Source organism: Marmota monax, unplaced genomic scaffold (assembly GCF_021218885.2).
Source record: "Marmota monax isolate L192 unplaced genomic scaffold, Marmota_monax_Labrador192_F-V1.1 WCK01_AAM20220418_F8-fsc00073, whole genome shotgun sequence".
In the NCBI taxonomy this organism is placed as follows: Eukaryota; Metazoa; Chordata; class Mammalia; order Rodentia; family Sciuridae; genus Marmota; species Marmota monax.
In genome coordinates this window covers 9,280,032-9,300,314 of record NW_026692846.1, presented here as the reverse complement: position 1 = coordinate 9,300,314, position 20,283 = coordinate 9,280,032, and the positions used below count along the sequence as shown (strand labels likewise).

At 32.1% G+C, this 20,283-nt stretch overlaps 1 protein-coding gene across 14 annotated transcripts in view; it reads left to right on the top strand.

The window, feature by feature from the left end:
- Positions 1–20,283, top strand: part of Phf20l1 (PHD finger protein 20 like 1) — a 71,397-nt gene that overhangs the window by 5,746 nt on the left and 45,368 nt on the right. For 3 of the 14 annotated variants that reach the window (XM_058580876.1, XM_058580875.1, XM_058580877.1), the window contains exons 3-8: positions 11,218–11,389; positions 11,542–11,626; positions 15,356–15,444; positions 15,687–15,776; positions 19,161–19,374; positions 19,940–20,068. In XM_058580876.1, the coding sequence (XP_058436859.1) occupies positions 11,218–11,389; positions 11,542–11,626; positions 15,356–15,444; positions 15,687–15,776; positions 19,161–19,374; positions 19,940–20,068 (779 nt within the window). Of the gene's footprint in view, positions 1–947; positions 1,092–8,609; positions 8,692–11,217; positions 11,390–11,541; positions 11,627–15,355; positions 15,445–15,686; positions 15,777–19,160; positions 19,375–19,939; positions 20,069–20,283 lie in introns of all 14 variants that reach the window. The other 11 variants (XM_058580878.1, XM_058580879.1, XM_058580884.1 and 8 more) reach the window with 8 other exon arrangements.

Here is a 20,283-nt window from a genome sequence, read left to right as displayed (position 1 = left end):
TAATCAGTATAAGGATTTTAACATACTACTGTTCAATTGACACAGGCACCCGTTTTCTATCTTACCTCCATCATATTTTCCACTATAACCTCTGTCCATCCAAACTTTGACATTGACTGTTATATTACCTTGAAAGCAGTAATATCATGAGAATCAAAATGATGCAGGTGTTTTGGTACAGGAATGTATTTTGGTAAGCAGAAGATGCAGAGTTGAAGTTATACTGGAGACACTATAAGTGGATAGGTTTAAATTGAGACATAATAAATTCAGAGAGTTATTAACCCTGTAAATATGAGTAATCCTTTAAATGGTCTGCTTATTAGCAAAATAGAAGCAGAATTACTGGCTTTTATTTACAGATTGATTTTAAGGATCAAATAAACTTAAGTATTTAAACTTACTTTAAATTACACTCATGTATACATAAATGTGTGTAATTTATACATATTTATACATAAATATAAAGCTTGAAGCAAATTCAAGGGAAGAGGTAGAGTTAAAAAATAATCATTTGGGAATCTGAGATTTAAGTATGTAAGGTTTTAAATGAAGCTTTAGTGTTATATTATAAGAGTGGCCTGGAATTGTAGGAAAGCCATATCATTGCAAAAAGCTGTAGCAGTCTTCTTGGTGACAATCAAACATTTCTATAAAGTTTTATAGTTTATAGAGCACCCTTGCAAATATTAAAGCGTCTCATTTTTCCCAAAATGTTCAATGATGAAGGTGGTAAAACTTGTTTTGACTATTGATTTAACTTCTGTCTTTTGATTGAAATTAAACTAGTTATAATGTAGAAAATGATTTAGTTATGAAAACACGACAAATAATATGCTGTGGTGTTAGTCTTAAAAAAATTTGAAGTACAGAGTCAATTGAAAATATTCAGATGAGTTATGCTCTTCTGACTTCTTTTGGAATATTTCTATTTAATTCTCTTCTAGATCTAAAGAAAAGGAAAATGAAAGATTAAAAAATGTGGAGATGTCTCCAAGTATCAGAGTTTGATAGAACAGTATAAATTTGAATTGGCAAATGCTGTTTCCACACATTTGGAGGTTTTTGAACTGTATGGAACATTTGCAAATGTGAGTTTTTAAGATGTTCATAAGCAGAATCTTAATAGTGTGGGAAAATTGAGGAAATTAATTTGTAGCAAGTACAAATCACCTTCTAATTTAAAAAATACATATATTCTGAATTTAAAAAAATTATTGTTTTCCTAAGATATTCAAAGGAAAGCATTAGTAAAGATAAGTTGTATGATCTATATGTAGGGTAGGAGAATACTCCTGAGAAGAAATATGTGGATTGACTTTTAATTATGAAGTAATACTTATATTAGATGAGTTTTTAAATTGTAGGAGCATCAGGTGAATACTTTTATGTAATATATAGGTTCTTTTGGTAATATGAATAAAATATTTGTCTCTTTATATGTGGGTTTTCTAAATTTGTATATAGTTGAAAAGTAATCATTGTTGACTCATTAACTACCTTAAAAACCTAATTTCAGAAAAGGTGTGCAATTGCATGTACTTTTTTTTTTATATAATTCAGACATTTTCACATCCAGATAATCATAAAATTTGAATCAAAAGTCAAATCTGAAACCATCCAGCGTAATCATCAAGCAGATGTGTACCAGTGTACAGATATTTTAGTTCTTAAGTTTTTAAAATATCTGCAAAGTCTTGTATACTCCTTTTAATGATGATAAAGAACTGCCTCCTCCCCCAAAACACAAAGTGTGAAAAGCAAAATTAGAAATAGGGGAAAATAGAGTTATTATTTATTTTAAAACACATCTGGTCTCACTGTGATTTTTGTTCTTATTAATTTTTTTTCTTATAGTTTTCTATAGGAAAAGGAGAGAAAAGGAATACCGGGGAAAAAATTTAACTGGAAGTCAGGTTCTTCTCTGTTTTAATGTCTTTTCAGTCAGTGTTACTTTTTAAATGATCTTTCAGGTCCTTTGATTCTAAATTTATTTTCTTTTATATAGTTCACTTATATTTTAATCTCATTTTTAGACAGGCAAATAACAGACCCAAGGCAGAAGTATGCTAGACAAGGAAAAGTCACATATAGTTTGTTTTTTAGAAGAGAAAACAGTTAAGTACATGTATGAAGACGTGAAGATGTGACTCTACTTTTTGTACAACCTACAAACTGATGATTTCCTAGCCTCCTTCATAAATTTATAAAAGTATAAAATCTATATGTGTAATATGAATTGTTATGCATTCTCTTGTCATATATAATTAAAATTTTTTAAAAAATGAATGTAATTTGGAACCAAAATCTAGAGGCTTGCATTTGGATCATAGTGCCTTTGGGCTCCAAATGGTGAGCTTTTCACTATGACACATTGCCTCATTCCCTGGAGCTGTGATCTCAGTTAGCTAAATGGGCTCAGTGTTCACAGACCATCTTTCTTTTTTTCCCTCCCTCCCTCCTTCTGTCCTTTTCTTCTTCCTTCCTTTCCCAGTACTGGGCATTGAACTCAGGAGTGATCTACCACTGAACTACATCCCCAGCCCTATTTATATTTTATTGTGAGACATTGTCTCCCTAAGTTTCCCAGGTTGTCCTTGAACTTGGACTCCTGAACTTGGACGCCTTCTATTTTTTGGGCTTATAGGCGTGTGCCATCCTTTCCGGCTTACAGGCTATCTTGATTGCCCACTTAATCTAGTTGTATGTATGTGTCTGGCAAGTCTGTCCCCGGAAGTTCATCAAGGCTCTTTTACTCTTGCTCCTTGGAATTAGAGAGCTTGCCCAAGGCAGGTTAATTTTAGGTCTCTGTATTCTAGAAATCTTCCTTCTTCTGAGCTTACCTTAGAATCAAACCTACAAACTTACAAGCTGATGATTTCCTAGCCTCCTTCATAAATTTATAAAAGTATAAAATCTAGGAATTTTAAGCTTATTTTGCTGTGGTGTGTGTGTGTTCGTATGATGGCAAAGATTGGACTAAGAGAAAAGACAGTTGTATTTGCTTCTCTGACATTTGGTTGAAGTGCAACTGTCATGTATCACACACTTATATCTCTGTATTCATTGCATCATTCCTGCAGAATGTTGTCACTATGTTTTGTGAGATTTCATTCTAGTCACATCACATAGATAATAGCTTATTTTTTGGTGGTGGGGTTGATTAAAACCACTAGCTGGGAAACAGTTTATGTGTGGTAGTTAACTACCACATATATTCTCTAGTAAAGAGAGTATATTGCAGTTTTAGTTTTGCTGAGTTGACAGAACTGGCATCTGCAGATACTTAGTGTTTTTAATTTTGTTTTTAAATGATGTATTTTAAGCTGAGGGAGAAAATATTAGTTTTAATTTTGTGTTTTAAATATCAGTATAATTCTTAAAAAGAAATTAACAGTAAGCTGAAAAGGCAGTTTAGTTTTACTAAGCTTCATAAGGGTCCTGGTTTTTTAGTATTTTTAAAACTGTAAATTTGTATTTTGTAGTACTAGTACTGTTGACCATCCCCTACCATCATTTACCACAGATCATAGCAATATTCATTTTATTAAATTAGAAATTGGTAAGTGCAAGTGTGTGTGTGTGCATGTGTGTGTGTGTGTGTGTGTATCTAACATAGGTATTTACTTGCAAACGGTAATATACTAAGTTTATTGAATTTTGGTGGGCTTGTAATAAATGAACTCATATGTTTGGTGTTATCTGGAAATATATGGTTATTATTACAAAAAAAAATTAAGACAAATGAATTTTGACTTATGGGTTAAACAAAAGATGATCTTTATTAACCTACGTTAAAATTTTAGTTTTAAAGTCATATTTTTCTTAGTTCTATAACAAATCATTCTAGGTTTCCTATCTTAATTTTTAAATTTACATAATAACAGATTTTAAATGTGGCAAAAGTTAAGCTACATTATTTTCTCAGAGTGATTCATTTTAATAGTGTGATATTTCATATTTCGGAAGACCTGAAATGCAGTAAGTACTTCTTTAGTTTTGAGAAATTTTAGTAATAAAATAGGTCTTTTTTCCTTTGCTTAGTCATTTTGTGTAGAGGTAGGCATTTTTCAAAATACAATAAAATCTGTTTTCTGTATTCTTTGAGCTAACAGAAACCAACTTTAGGTATGTTATTTGTATAAAAAGCAGAAGATTAAATTTGAAGGAAAAATAAACTAATTTGATTTTTCTTATTTTTTTAAATCTGTTTTTATTATCTTTTATTAAGAGCCTGTTAAACTTAAAACTCTGCAGTGAGAGGACTTTAGTATCATCAGTTGCTAAAGCAGAATCTGGAGTGATTGAACATCTAGTCTTTAGAGACTGCAAAACCTGAATTCAGGGATCCAGCACTATTACCTCTTTAAATGGAGCAAGTTACTGAACATTTCAGAACCTCTGTAACCTGGTTGAAAAAGCAGGAGCAGTAATACTACCTTACACAAAGCGTTCTCAGAGTATTAAGCAAGACAGCACCTTGATTTTAGCATGTTTCCTGCCACATTAGGCACTTAACACTAACTTTAGTAATAGCAATGTGAATGTTAGTTATTTTAAGAAGATAAGTCAAATGGAAGAGAAATTAGTATTCTGACACTTTAATCAATAAGGGATATAAACACATGTGTAGTAAAAAATATTTAATTGCTAAATATTAAGAAATATAATTAGGCAACTGCATCCTGCTAGAATTTTGAGTTTTGCTGGCATAATTAAGTGGTGAAAAGTTTGATTGTAGCTGGAAAAATTAATATAAAGTGCATAAACTTGGAGTACAGTGCTGGTGATGGGGAGAGCCTGTTGTGGCAAAGTAAAAGGAGAGTTTCGAGGGGTTTCTGGAGTCTGGTGGTAGGAGGAGCTAAAAAATGCAAAGGTCGTGGCATAGGCCCTACCTGTGTGTGTTCTGGGGATTAGTGCAAGGTCTAGAAGGAAGAGCTGAGAAATAGTGTGATTAGACCCTAGAGAGTTGTAGAAGATGTGATTTTGACCCATGAGCTATTATCTTGAATGTTCTTAAAATTCTAGATTATTTTTAATTGTGTTTCATTTTGAAATCTCAACTTTGAATAAATCAAAAGGGTTTTTTCAGTGTTTTTTTAAGTGTAAGATAAATTAATATACAGTGTCTAAAAGCACTGAATTTTAAAATACTAGTATAAAAATATTAGATTACCTTGTCTTTGCAGGTAAAATCAGTAGATGAATAGGTGAGGAAAATTACAAAGTGTATGTAAATTTGAAGTGCTTCTAGGAAACAAAACATTAAAGAGTTACTAGGTTACAAGAATATTGTGTTTACTTAGGATCACAGTCTACCTTAATTTTTATTTGACAAATAATCCTTTTATTTCTAGCTCTTATGATATGTTTTAGTTATTTTGAATGAACACCACGTTAAAATAAGTTAAGTTCTTATCTGCAAATTTTTTTGAATTGTTAATCCTAACTCCCTAGGATTCTGCTAACATTTACATTATGTTTGTCATATTTCATACATTATCATCCTATAAATATTAAAGAACAGTTTGTCCATGAGGTAATTTTTATTTTTTTATTTTTTATATTTTGCCATGTTGGGGATTGAACCTAGGACCTTGTATATAGTAGGCAAATGTTCTACCACTGAACTACACCCCAGCTCTGAGAGCATTCTTTTAAAAATATTCTTATATGCTAGTATAATGTATCTTTACTAGTTATTACATTAGATTATAATTGTGTTAATTTATTTGATTCACTTTTTCTTTGCTGATTAATGAAGTTAATGGGAAACTGTTGATTTCTAAATTTATATCAGAACTTTTATTGTCTTATCAACACAAACAAAATTTGAATAACTCAGGGCAATTTTTAAAAATACTTTCACCTTTTCATTGCTATGACATTTGTTCAAATAGTTGCTTGGTCTTTACTCAAATCTTTTTCATGAATTTTAATGGTCTTTAGGACATTTGGCAACATATTCTGGCCTTGCTCAGTGGATTGTACTGATTGGACTTTAGTTTAAGTGCAGGAGATTCGAGACCATAAGTATATCTGGGAATTTCCCCTGTCCTTCTCTTATTGTTGACTTTCTTTTATCAGTACAGGTCAAAATCTAGATGTATCAAATAGGATGACCAATCAGAATGAATTTTTAAAATTTAAATAATGTTTGTTTTACTGTTACTACATTGACTACAAGGCAATGTAGTAACAATAAAACAAACATTATTTATTAATGTATCAGTTGATATTTCTGATATGACTGCCTGCTCACCTTTCTTTTCCTCTTTCACTCAGGAATAAGGGACTACTGATAGTTTGAATGTTAATAGATGATCTTGCCTTCCAAAAATTTTTGTTTGCCCATGGGCTCTTGAAATCTGCATAAACCTGGGAATGTCCACCTTTAAAACTGTTCATACATACCCACACTAATAAACAGTATTTTGCTTGCATATAACCTCAGGCATTTTGAGATCCTCCTTGTGGATGAGTCAAGACTTGCCTGTGTTAAATAGTGAACAGTGTGAGCCAGTATATGAGTTCACCAGTAATGGTAATTCCCATTTTAGGTTTCTCATATTTTTGTGTTTTGACAACATTGGGTGTTGATACTGTAGGGAGCTGATGCAGTATTTTCATTGTGTAGCTAACTTTGGTTAGTGTCTGGTTCTTATTCATTGTGGATTTAGTTCAGAGTTTATAGATACTGCTACTGTCTGAACAAATCTTCTGTGTGTTGGAAGCACCCGTCATAGTGTTAAAATGACAGTATATAAGTAAGGCAATAAAAATCTATTAAGAGTTCAGAGAAAGTAAAAATAATTTTTATTTTTTGTGATGACTTTGCTCTGTTTGTAGTTACAGCCACAGGAACATGACCATTAGGGAATTTGGATTCAAAAAGGGTCAATTAAATATAACAAAGATTATCTTAAAATCTTCTGAGTATTTGGATTTGCTCTTTATTTCCGTTGATCGCCCACCTCCTCTGAAAAAAGCTAACAGGGTGAATTATTTTCCTTGAGTTTGATCAAGATAAACTCTTCTTCAGGATTCAAGTGAAAAAGACATAAGAGCAATGTCATCCAGAGCAGTGGAGCACTACCTTATTTTGTACACAAGTAAACGACACTTAAACAATGAGTGTATAAGTGGTATTACAGCAGGGAAGGTACACAGTGGAAATTTTATGGTATTTGGCAGTAACACAAGAAAAGGGATAAAAGAACTCTATGTAAAATTTTCTCTTTGAGGAATCATACTTCTAGTGAGGTTACCTTCTCTTCATTTCTTTTTGTTGAACCCTTGTGAAATGCTACCTCATGCTCAATTTGTTTCTAATTTTCTCATCCATAATCATTGTTTTGGCATCTTATCTCTGACACTTTAAAGTCTGAAACCCTAGGCTCCCAGTTTCTTAAATATTTTCAACAATCATCATAAATTTCTGAGACTGAGACCAATCACTGTTCTTTTCTCTAACAGCTTTCTATGATTCAGCATTAAAAAAAAAAAAAAGACAAAAACAACACAACATCTTCTAAATTCAGTAAGAAAAATTTAGGTTCAATTTGTAGTCAATTATAGTAAAGCATAAATAGTGCATCAAAATAATGTTGTAGTTCAAGATGGGAAACATTTGTGAATACATTTGTTCAACATTATTTTTCCTTCACTGTGTTTCCAAACATCATTACTATGGGCCATCTGCTTGAACAGGGAAATCATTTTATTATTATATAGAACTGTATGTTAAAATGCTATTTTGTGTACTTTATATGTATTGCAAAGATTTCAATGTTATGATTTTTTTCTTAAGGTAGAAGTGAAAAATAAAGTAAAACTTCAAGTGACTCCCTGCTATCTGTTTGTAGAAAGCTAGCAAGTCCAATCTAGTACACACTATTTTCCATTATCCATCTTACCGTTAATCATGTAATCTGGTGGAAGGGAATATAACTGTTTCTGTTAAGCACCCCTTCAGTCTCCAAACACAAGGCCCTTGAGGACAGATCCCACCTCCTACTTGACTCTGAATCCACATTGGCTACTGTGACCCAGAGTTACATAAATGATTTAAATTAAATGAACATGAGTAAATGAATTATGCTATACTCTTCACATTGTATTGTATTTAAGTCTCAAATCTCAAAGTCCCCTACGAGGTTCAACATGGATAATGTCTCCCAAGAACCTTCAATGGACTCCCTGATTTCTTTGAATTATTAAAGAATCTTAGAAAACCTTTTGTATGCACTTACTATTTCTACTGTGTGTAATATCATCACTGAGAGATAGGCCTTTTCTCATTTCTCCTACTGGCATGGGACATAGACTTGTGCCAGTCAGTCTTGCCTTTGAACAATGCAGTATCATGTAATCTTGGACCAGTCTTCATGTGTTAAATTGGGACTATGTTATCTATTCCATGGTTGGTTACCAAGATCAAATGAGAAATGCATATAAAGAACAGTTGACATGCAGTAAGTAAAAATTGTAGAGCCTTGACATGCACATGACAATAAATGCTTCATTTTTTTTTCTCTCATCTGACTCTAAAGATAATAAGCTTCTTGATGGTAGAAGTTAATTATGTTTCTTTTTGTATCTACCAACAGTGCCTAGCAAGTGCCTTAGTCTTATTAGCTGTTCAAGTATATGTTGCATGAATGAACAGAAATTTGGACATTCTTGATAATGGTAATATTTCTGATACCTTTATTTAAGATTCAAAATTTCATTAGTAGATCTTATAAAAGTTTAAATTATATCAATCCTAGGTATCATATTACTTATTTAACTTTTGGCCTTTTCTCAAGTATACACAGCAGTTTGTAGATTATTACAGAGTGTGACATGCTGTGACTTCTAAAGAGGCTCCTAGAATTCAGTTTGTAGACTGGTTGTTGCATAAGGCATCCTCTCAGCCAGCAGAATTGGAAATATTTAAGTAACCATAAGTTACTTAAGAATGCAGTTTAGATTTTCATTATTTAAAGTCGTTTATATTCTGATATTTTAGCGAATTGAATCATTTTATAAAAATAGAGATTATTTAAATCTATTACTGTGGATTCTCCTCACTTTGAGAAATGTTTTAAATATGTATAGCTGCATCCATTTAGAATTCCAAGAGAACTACACAATAAGTCCCTTACTATTCAGAAATTAAAAGATAGTGATAAAGTAAGCATGTGAAATCTTACATTTTTGAGAGAAATTTATCAATTTTTGTAATTGATAGAAAATCTCTTCATAGGACTTCAGTGGCTGGCAAATGTTGAAAATAAAGGTTAGCCAACCTTGTTCTAGGCTTCCTTTGATGCTTTTGATAATTTTTATATTTTAAAAACCAGAGTAGCAAAAACAGAAAACCAGAGCAACACTGGAAAATACGAGCATCATAACCTTGGCTCTTTGTGCAGGGTGGGCTTGTCCTCCTCAGCAGTATGTTTATCTGGATTTCTTTGTGTTTGTTATACTTTTCTATAACAAAGTACTCCAAGATTATAATTGAGTCAGCAGCCTTCATAGTTGTGAAAAACATGCAAATTGTCTTTCTGTAACATCACTTCTTCATGCTGAATACTCCCTGAGTGCCTGTTGTATGTCCTATCACTGTGCCAGGTTCTGGGAGTACAGACTGAGGAGCATTCTGGAATCATATTCCTTGGCTATATACTCTCTTGAAAAATATTAATATTCAGTAGTACCTAAGTTTGGTAAAATGAATGTTTTATCTCCATCTCCGTCTTTTTGGTAGCACCAAGAAGTCTTTCAGTAAAGAAGGTAGTTTAACTTTTAAATCCAGTATATTCGTACCTTATTTGACTTCAGGATCTTTATTCAGTGTCACAGATCTCAGTGTCTCAAGGGATGTAAATGCTTTATAGCACCCAGTTTGAGAACCTGTACAGAGATGATAATCACATGATGAGTGTTATGAGAGCAACACGGGTAGGGAGGTCTTCACAACATTGGCTGCACATTAAAACAAGTCTTGACAGGATACTGAGGAAGGGAAGGCCAGATAGAAAAGAACACAGTGCACAAAAGCACAGGATGGAGCATGGTACCTTCAAGCAAATTGCAAGTAGCTCAGTATCATGAGACAAGAAGTAAGAAAGTACATAGAAGGTATACGTAACAAGGTGTATCTCTCTCTGTATTTCAGAGAAAGATTCATAAAAGATCTTGAATGACATGATTGATCTATAAAACAAGTGGTAATTTCAAAGTTATGTAAGGTCTTTGTGATTTTAAAGCCAATTTTCAATAGGGAAAACAAAGACTCTACATTTATCAAAATCTAGCAAACATATGAGATAAACTATTATGGTTGAATCATCACCCATGTGCTATTGAGTTCTTAATGTATTAAATCATACTTTTACAAAATGTTGAGTCATCTTTGAACATTCATTTCAGTACATTAGAAATGATGAGGCAATTTTCCTTGTAAAAAATACCAAGTGAACTAATTTCTGTTTTGGAATAGAAAAATCTTCACATGTGAAGGCAGAACAGTGATATATTATTTTTATATTTTTAAATTTAAGGTTTTATTAGATTTTCCTAACCATTGTAGCTATTCATTATAAAATACTAGAAAGTATAAAAAAATAAAAAGAAAAGTGCACTTAGGCCATATAGGGACAGATGTACATGTTGGTATATTTGTATTTTTTCTAAACACAGTTTACATATTTATAATTAGAGCTTAGTTTTTACATTTTTTCTGTTTTTTAAATTACTTGTAAGCATCCTATTTAAGGACTATTTCCTTTAGTAAATATTCCATAGTTCATGGAACTGTAGACAGGCTTCAGTTTTTTCAGCCATATTTTTAGATGGTTTCTATTTTCTTTGTTATTACAAAATAATGCTTTGTGTAATATGCTTTCAGAATAAGAATTATTGGGTCAAAAAAGGAAGATTATGTTTAAATCTCTTGATGCATTGACATTGCTTCCCAGAACAGTAGGGTAATTTTAATTTTTATTTGGAGTGTATTGAAGGGTTTATTTCTTTAGTTCTTGAGAGCATTCATTTATAAAAGACAGTAACTATAATACTAACTGTGGATTTGATAGTTTAAAATATGAACATATTGTTTTGCTCATAGTTTTAATGGTAAACAGTAGTTAAGTGGCATCTTTCTGTTTAATACCTTGTATAAACAAATGTAAGGATTTTCTCTTGATTTGAAACTTTTTTGTTTTTGAGGTACCCATCACGAATTGAAAAAATCGACTATGAAGAGGGCAAGATGTTAGTCCATTTTGAGCGCTGGAGTCATCGTTATGACGAATGGATTTACTGGGATAGCAATAGATTGCGACCCCTTGAAAGACCTGCACTAAGAAAAGAAGGGCTAAAAGAAGAGGAAGATTTCTTTGTAAGTAGCAGGCATTTTTTGTTTGCCAGTTTTGCTAAATATGTAATGATATATTTTAAAAGTATTCTGTTAAATTCGACAAAAGTCTGTTTTTGTTAAGGAAATGCTTATTTATTATACATGGAATTGATATTACAAGTTGTTTAAAATAGGATTTTAAAGCTGGAGAAGAAGTTCTGGCTCGTTGGACAGACTGTCGCTATTACCCTGCCAAGATTGAAGCAATTAACAAAGAAGGTATGTAGTTGAAATGGTCTGAGAATTAAAATGGGATTGATAGTAAAATTTCACTGTATTTTTAAATTTCATTAATGTATGTAGTTGTTATATGTAGCTTTTACTTTACTTTGTTTTGTATTTTACTGAATTAATTGTCTGCTAGTGTTCTATTTTGGGAGCTAATCTGTCATATATTGTATAAAATAAGGTGGCACATGAATACCAAATAAAGTTAAAAATTTTCAACTTTCAGTTTTTAGATCTATATTGTATGTATTTATTCTGTTTCCTGTATGTGACTGGGTAAGGAAAAATTTAAAATAAAGGGAAATTCAAATCAGTTCAACTTGTGAATGAAATAAGTACAATAATTTTGGAAGAAAAGGTATTGAATGTGAGGATTTTCTTTATTATACATTTCTCCTGTACCCTTTCTTTAGTTACTCTATATAATTGACGTTTATTTTCCTAACAGTCTTGTGTGGAAATTTTTTAGACTATGCCATACTGAGCAAAAGTTACTGAAGTAATCAAAAATGTTGAAAATAACACAGAAATTAGTCCAGCATGTGCTACATACCTGTAGTCCTGCCTCTGTGGGAGACTGAGGCAGGAGGATCACTTGAGCCCAGGATAAATGGGGCCAGCCTGGGCAACATGGCGAGAGTATGTCGAAATGAACAAAACAAACAAACATCTGGGCTGGGAGTATAATTCAATGGTGCAGTGATTGCTAGGATGTGCCAAGCCCTGGGTTCATTCCCCAGCATGGTGAAGAACCAACTAACAGAAATGAACAGCAATCAGTGTCATAGTGTGGCATGAGATTGGGAAACTTTGTAGACAGATATTGAACTTAAAATATATAATTTGTAGCTTGATTAATCTAGAAGCATGAGAATCAGTGCTTAAATTATCATTGAAAATATGCTTAAATATTTTATTTTTAAAAGTTCTCTACAAAAATCTCAATTAAGACAGTTTTGAAATACTTTAAAAAATACGTTTCAAGTCAGGTAAAATTAATTTTCTATTATAGTTTCTTAAATTTGTCAACTTATTAATTTTTTACTAAAGAAACATTGAGCAACAATTTCTTGTCAAGAAGGATCTTTGATTTAAGTAAGGAACACCGCTTTAAACTGAAAGACACATAAGGTAGCTGAAGAAGGGATTAAAGGCTTTTTTGGCAGAAGATAATACATGGAGAAGAAGTGAGAGAGACTTGCTATCTTGAGGAGCTCCAAGTGGTTTGGATAAAGAATTCCTTTATTGGTGGAAGTGAGGAAAGTGGTTGGCAAGAGAGAAACAAGGGTCAGTATATAAGGTATCTTATGATATTGCTGAAGAATTTTGAATTTTATTTGTGGGTGATAGAGCCATGGAATAAATGTAAGCTGAGGGTTTAAAGTAACCATCAAAGATAGAAGAAGAAAACATTTAAAAAGTAATGAATTAAGTAATGTTATATATGAAAAAAAGTCAGTAGTCTAACTCAAAAACATGATGCAACTTTGCAAACATCTTAACCCTGTTTATTGTTTTCATGGATTGAAACCATGGCCGCACCTGTAGTTTTATGAACAGGGTTACCCTACTGCAGGAAGAGTGGAGAGACAGCTATCACTGGTATTGCAGATTATATTTTCTTTTCCATCAAGGTCTGTATCTCCTCATGCACTTACCCTTTATACAGCTGTGTCATGAAGCTTACAGGCCCCAGGATGTTCACAGTGATCCTCTGTGTCCAGTCCAGAATCTAGTACAGAGTAGGGAGTCAGTAACAGTTTTTGGAAGGAAGAAGGGGGGCAAAAAGTAACAAACCTGTTCTTTTAGGTAAAAGGTTCCACTCAAAACAAAACAAAGTCAAATTAAAAATGCCCTCTAATGTTCCTTTAAGTGTGAAAAATCTTGGGATTTTCTTTCATGGTTCAAATTCTAATAACTGAATGCATATGCAATTGTGCATATACACGTGTAAACACATCACACTCACAGCAAGACACCTTTATTCTTTATCCTATCTCATTTATCCATAGGCGTGTAATAAAGAAAATTAAACTTATGTTAGTGGAAGAGTGATAATACTGGTAGGTATTGTGTTTGCTGCCATTTTAGTTCCAATAAATCTTCAGTGAAATATTGGCAACCATTATTTGTTTTATAAAAATCTCCACTAGAAGATTTCTATACATCCTGCAGGGTGGATGAACTTGCCTCTCCCCACTCCTCAAAAAAAAAAAAAAAAAAAAAAAAGTGCAGCAGGCACCAGAAATCTTCAATTCCGTGTAAAAGCAAAAACAAACTAGTAAATATGCACATTTAGGTATTTGAGATACAGCTTATAGAATCCAAGAGTAGGGGCCAATCAGTATGACAAGAGAAGTCAAGGAGGTTTTTCATCTTGGGGATGAACCTTGAAGAATGGGTTGGAGATAGGATGAAGGAAGATGAAAACATCAGAGTGGAGAAAAAGGTATGAGCACCAGCTAGAGGGCCTCGCCAGCAGCCTGGGCTCCTCTGGAATGCCATGTTGAGAAAGGAAGAGGGGGGAGAATTGCAGGAGAGACAGTTGTCAGGTACACCTGCAATTTGACATTCTAAAACATTTTATGTTCTCTTTATATCTGTGCTCATCATCTAGTCAGTTATTTTCATAACTTGAGTTTGGATCTTTGTAATATTTTGCATTATATTAATTGTAGAAAGATATAAAATCAAATGGTGTTATTGAGATTATCAAAAAATAAAAATATTTGCACATATATGCTATTGGGTTTGGTATCAACTCCAAAGCCATTAATAATTATTATCACCTTTCTTGTTTATACTTCTTTGGTAAAGACCAAGTATCTTGACACCCTGCTCTCATTTGGGAAATTATAGAAAAAAACATTTATCTAGAAAATTCTAGAAAAAAACTTTTTTGGATTTCCATAAGTATAAAATCCATGTAATATGTTTCTAGTAGTTCTAACTTCTATAGACTTCAAAGTGTGCGGTCTATAACCAAAAGCTAATGATATTTATGAGTCTTTATGCAAGTGAATTTGCAGCAGAATCTTGAATCCTAATATAGAATGAGTTAGTAGGAAAGATATGAATGGTGAGACAAAATGGGGATGTTTAGCTATGTTGCTGCTTAGCCAACCAGCAGCTGGTGCAGCATTCCATCTTCTTGGAATTCAGGGTCTTGATCTGCATAATGCAACGGTCATCTAGATGATTTGAAAAATGATTTTCTGGCTTAAAAGTCTGTAAATATATAAATCTTTTTTGCTAGTTTGATACTGTTGCCACGGGGATGCTCTTTTTTTGGGAAAATATGATCTTTTCCTATGTCAGAATCTTAATAATTTTGAAAGAAAATTTCCAAGAGAACAAATTCTCATTCCTATGGAAATTCTGTGCTTTTTTGTAAATAACAATTTTATTTTAATCAGAAGTTCAAGCATATTTAAATTATTACAAATAAATTTTAAAATTCTGCAGTAAGAATCAGAATTATAGGCAACTAACTTAACAAGACTTAATTTTTTTTTAAAGGATAATATGAGTTCATAGTTGTTTTTAAAAGGCTAGAGAAAGTAAACTTAGTAAACTTGTTGGAATCCTTAGATGAGTTTTTGTTTGCAGTAGTGTTATCACAGATCATTTATTTTTGTCAGGTTGCTGCTTGTTAGCTTCCAAGTCTTGCTATAAGTTTGCTTGATATTTTCTAATGATTCCAAATTGCTCCTATTTCAGGAACATTCACAGTTCAGTTTTATGATGGTGTAATTCGTTGTTTAAAAAGAATGCACATTAAAGCCATGCCTGAGGATGCTAAGGGGCAGGTAAGAGTGTTCAGTATTCCTAGCTACTCAAAGGGATGGTCTTCTCGAATGGTGACTAATCAAAATATTCAAGTATATTTTAAAAGTGAAATAATTGTAGGGTTATGTGCTGATAGCCCCAAATAGCAGCAAAAAATAAAAATAAAAATAAAAAAAATAAAAGAAGCTTAGAATGTAAAATAAATTATACACTTGATTTTTGCTTCTTTGGTTTTAGACCTGCTAAAGTTATAGGTCACTAGTTTCTGTTCCAGGTGAAATCCCAGCACCCACTAAGCTGGTGTTGTCCTATCGACCCAGCTGGATCGTGTAACCAGTCTATGGGAAGTGAGGTAAGTGCCTTTATTTTAATTTTGTTTTCTTTTATCTGGTGTATAGTATCATTTAGAAAGTTATTTTTTAATACAAAATTTTACATGAGTTTCTTATCTTCTTCTTTCCTTCTACAAATCATAGTCATTCATTTTCCTTTAAAAGGCGCTTACCTGACACTCTGTAGGCTGTTTCAGGTAGGGCTCTCTGAGTCATATGATGGCAGCAGTGTATTATATGGTCTGTCACTGCTCAAAGCAAGAATGAATGGTAAGCATTTGAAGGGAAATCTGGGATGGAGTTAAAACTGTGATTCCATTTGTTGATTATATTTTCTAAGATACTGGAAAGAAAAGGTGCCATTAGAAACAAAGTATTTTCTTTTATGTTCTGCTGTTATTTGGGATGTTCAGCACCTGGACCTACAATTAATTTTAAAAACTTGAAAGTGATCTATAAAATGTCTAATGTGGAAATTTGCAACGTATTTGTTCCCACCTTGCAGCAAAAAGTGCCATCTCGAAATGTGTTTTAGTGACCTGGTCAGTTTCAGCTAAATGTGAACATTTAATAGTCTAGAAATGTATGCCACCAAATTTAAAAAATATATTTTTGAAGAAATCTTCTGAGAAGTGTGATTTTTTTTACATCACCTGGTTTTCAAAAATTTACTTGTGAAATGATAAGCTAGTAGAATTACATATTTATTAATATGTAAATGCAACTTAAAATGAAAATGCTTTTTATCAGGAAATTGTGCTGTGTCCTCCTGTGTGTCATATAAATAAAATGTTCTTTTAAGCTTTCAGTGGTGTGATTTTTGTGGTTACTGCATAGGTTGATTAAAATAATGGCAAAATATTTTAGTATATATCTGTTTAATTAAATAAAAGTCTCATTATGTATATACATATGCTTAAAACATTATTTGTTACTCTGGTTATTCATATGGCATGAAATGTCACTAATGTCACTAATACTCAATTGCCTCAATTGAGTATTGAGCCAGTTTGATCTTGGGGTAAAATTACAGATTGTAAAAATTAAATTTATTGGATGTTTATTTTTATAAGTATTTGACACCATGATGTATGGTAACATTAAAATCAATGGCAAAGTTTAAAATTACTGAAAATATATGGGTAGCAGGATATTTTATTTTTCACTTTTCATACTTCTTTTTTATAAGCAGATTAAAGATAGCTGTAGAATTATTTAAACTGTCCTCCTTTTCTGGGTTTTCCCACCCCTCCATCCCCATCCCCAACAAGTTTTTGACTTATTTTCATCTAGGAAATGGGCAGAAATCAAGGCTAAGACAATTCTGACTCCAACTTTACCTTCCCAATTTTGAGTACTTTATATCTCTATAAAGGGTTATAGAGATATGAAATAATATTTCTTTTACTAAACTAGCATTAAAATAAATACACTGTGAAAATGATCTTCCATAACCTTTCTATAGAACCTTTTTAAAATAAGAAATTATTAACAATAATACTCATATAAATGTCCAAATTAATTAATATTATTCGGCCTGAATAAAAGCTTTAATGCTGTCGTTTCTAACTTTGAACAAGTTGATTAAGGCTAGCTGTAATTCCTTAAAGAGCTTTTAATATTATGATAGATGAAGTGTTTGCTGTTGTCCTTCTTACACTGTATCTGTAGACATTGTTCTCTCAGGGAAAGAAGGTATTGTAGACGTGTTCACTGCCAAAGTAGAATACCTTCTCTTGGCTCCCTTTTCTTTCTTTCTTTTTTTCTTTTCTTTTTTTTTTTTTGTCCACTACATGATTTTTAGTGGAATGTTAATACCAATTATTGAAACAAACATATTTTAGGATGGAGTCTTAGAACAGGGCAAGAACTTGCTCTCTTCTGTTGCCAAAGGTGTGCTTATGTAAAATTTACACTGTAAATTTTGTTTATTTATTTATTGTATTCTCTATTACATTCTTATATGGTTAATTTTATTTGCCTGTGAATTTTTTGGCCAGGACCTGTCTTTTTTTTTTTTTTTTTTTTTAAATCCCCTATTCTTATCTTGAAAACTTAGGTACGTACCTTATATAGCAGGGCCTTCATATGTTAGGTGCAATCACATAATGCTTTCAGTTAATTTCCATCACAGGGGAAAGGGATGGATAGGTTTTGTTTGGTGTTTTTAATGGCTTGTTTATCTTCATATATTTTGAAGACTGAAAAGCCAATAATTTGTGTTGCTTAAGAATGTGTTTTTCCATTACTTGAATTAGGAATTTAATATATTATGCATTTTTTGATGAATCTGAATTGGTCTATCTGAGAGAGCTGAGTGGCCTCAGTGCAAGATGCACTTCACAGACATAGATATTTGTTTTTTAAAAAAGTCTCTGTGAAAATTAAAATATTAGCACTACCTTACATTTCCATATTTATTTCTACATAATTTTAAGAAATTTAGTTAAAAATGAAAGTAAAGTCTGTTTATCAACAGAAAATTAAGAATGATAAAATAAGTTTTTGAGCCAGGTGCGGTGTGGCAGGCCTGTAATCCCAGTGGTTTGGGAGGGTGAGACAGGAGGATCACAAGTTCAAAGCCAGCCTCAGCAGTTTATTGAGGCCCTAAGCAAGTCATCGAGACTCTCTAAGTAAAATATAAAAAAAAAGGTCTGGGGATGTGGCTCAGTGGTAAAAGAACTCTGGTTTCAATTCCTGGTTAAGGAAAAACAAAACAAAACAAAACAATTGTACCTTAGTAGAATGGTAACTACCACACCCAGAAAATAAAAAAAGGAAGAGTAACTAATCTGGAGACTGACAATGTACACTTTACATTGTTTAAGTCATATGGCTCTTTTTTTCCCATCATCAGTAATTTTAATGTTGTGCTAAATTGATTCTAAACTTTAGGAAGTAATGAGATCATATATTGATTTCCATGAAATTGACTGATATGAATGGTATACTCTTCCTAATAAGGAATAGTAATTTCAGCAGTGGGAATGCATTTTTTTTTCATTTTTTCAGGATTGTAATATAAGCATTTTTTAAATGATACGTTGTATTATGAAAAAGAAATGAAATTTAGCATTTTAACCCTAAAATACTAAAAATAGAATGCTATGAAGTATCCATTAATTGCCATAGGCTTTGTATGTTAGGTTTTATTCCCATGAAATATACCAAAGGAACACTTATCCAATATTCTCTTGTTTTTAAGAAGGCTGTGTAATCTAATTAACCCATTAGATTATTAATTTTGATAATCTTCCATGATGATGATCTATAGCATAAATGCAGTTAGCTCAATTTCTCTAGTGTGAAAGTACCTTTGAAAGTGTGATACATGTTTTTATTCATTAGAGTATTACATTTTGATTGATTTTTAATACTTCATGTTTTGTGCTTTTCCTTTGGAGGATTGGATAGCTTTAGTCAAAGCAGCTGCTGCAGCTGCAGCCAAAAATAAAACAGGGAGTAAACCCCGAACCAGTGCTAACAGCAACAAAGAAAAAGAGAAAGAAGAAAGAAAGTGGTTTAAAGTCCCTTCAAAGAAGGAGGAAACTTCAACTCGTATAGCCACACCAGAGGTTGAGAAGAAAGAAGATCTGCCTACATCTAGTGAAACATTTGGTACAAAATGCATTCTTATTTTTCTTCCCAATGACACTGGTAAACTCTTATAGTGAATAATTTCAATTCCTTGACTACCTATAATTTTCAACGTATTAAATTATTAGGCTTTTTTCCCTTAGCAAAATAGTTTGGCAAACTTTCTAAGCAGCATATGGACAGATCTAAAATGTAAAGTTCTAATATCACTATCTGATATTAAATGGTATTAATAGTCTAGAATAGAAGTGAGTTGAAATTTTGATTTGTAACATCTTGGTGTAGTAGGTTTTTGAGTTATTTTGTGTTTTTTTTTCCTTTTTAAATTTTTTTTGCATATATTTCAGTGTGTTGTATGGAAAAAACACTCTTCCCAGTTTTCCTAAAAAACAAAACCAAAAAAAAAAAAACTACTTAGTCTTTTATTTATAATATATCAATGAGGGGGGGTTGTGTTAAAGTTCTAAGGAAACACTAGATTAAAAATATAATATGCAAAGCATTTTTACCATTTAGCTATTTAAAAAAATTATGTGTTTGAATTTTGGATTTTAGATAAATTCTCACATATGTGTTCTGTTAAAAGTAGGACTTCATGTAGAGAACGTTCCAAAGATGATCTTTCCACAGCCAGAGAGCACATTATCAAACAAGAGGAAAAATAACCAAGGCAACTCATTTCAGGCAAAGAGAGCACGACTTAACAAGATTACTGGTAAACTACAATGATTCTTTTTTTGGGGGGATGGAGGGTTTCTTTTTAGAGTAGTTTATTTTTAATAAAGTAAAATGCATCTTTTGGTTCATTGTAAAGAACTGGTGAGTAAGAAAGGCAGTTACTTTTGATCCTTCAAAGTAAATGTCTTTCAATATTGTTGGTTTTTTCTAATGTGGAAAAATAGCAAATATTTTCTACCTACCTCACAGGGG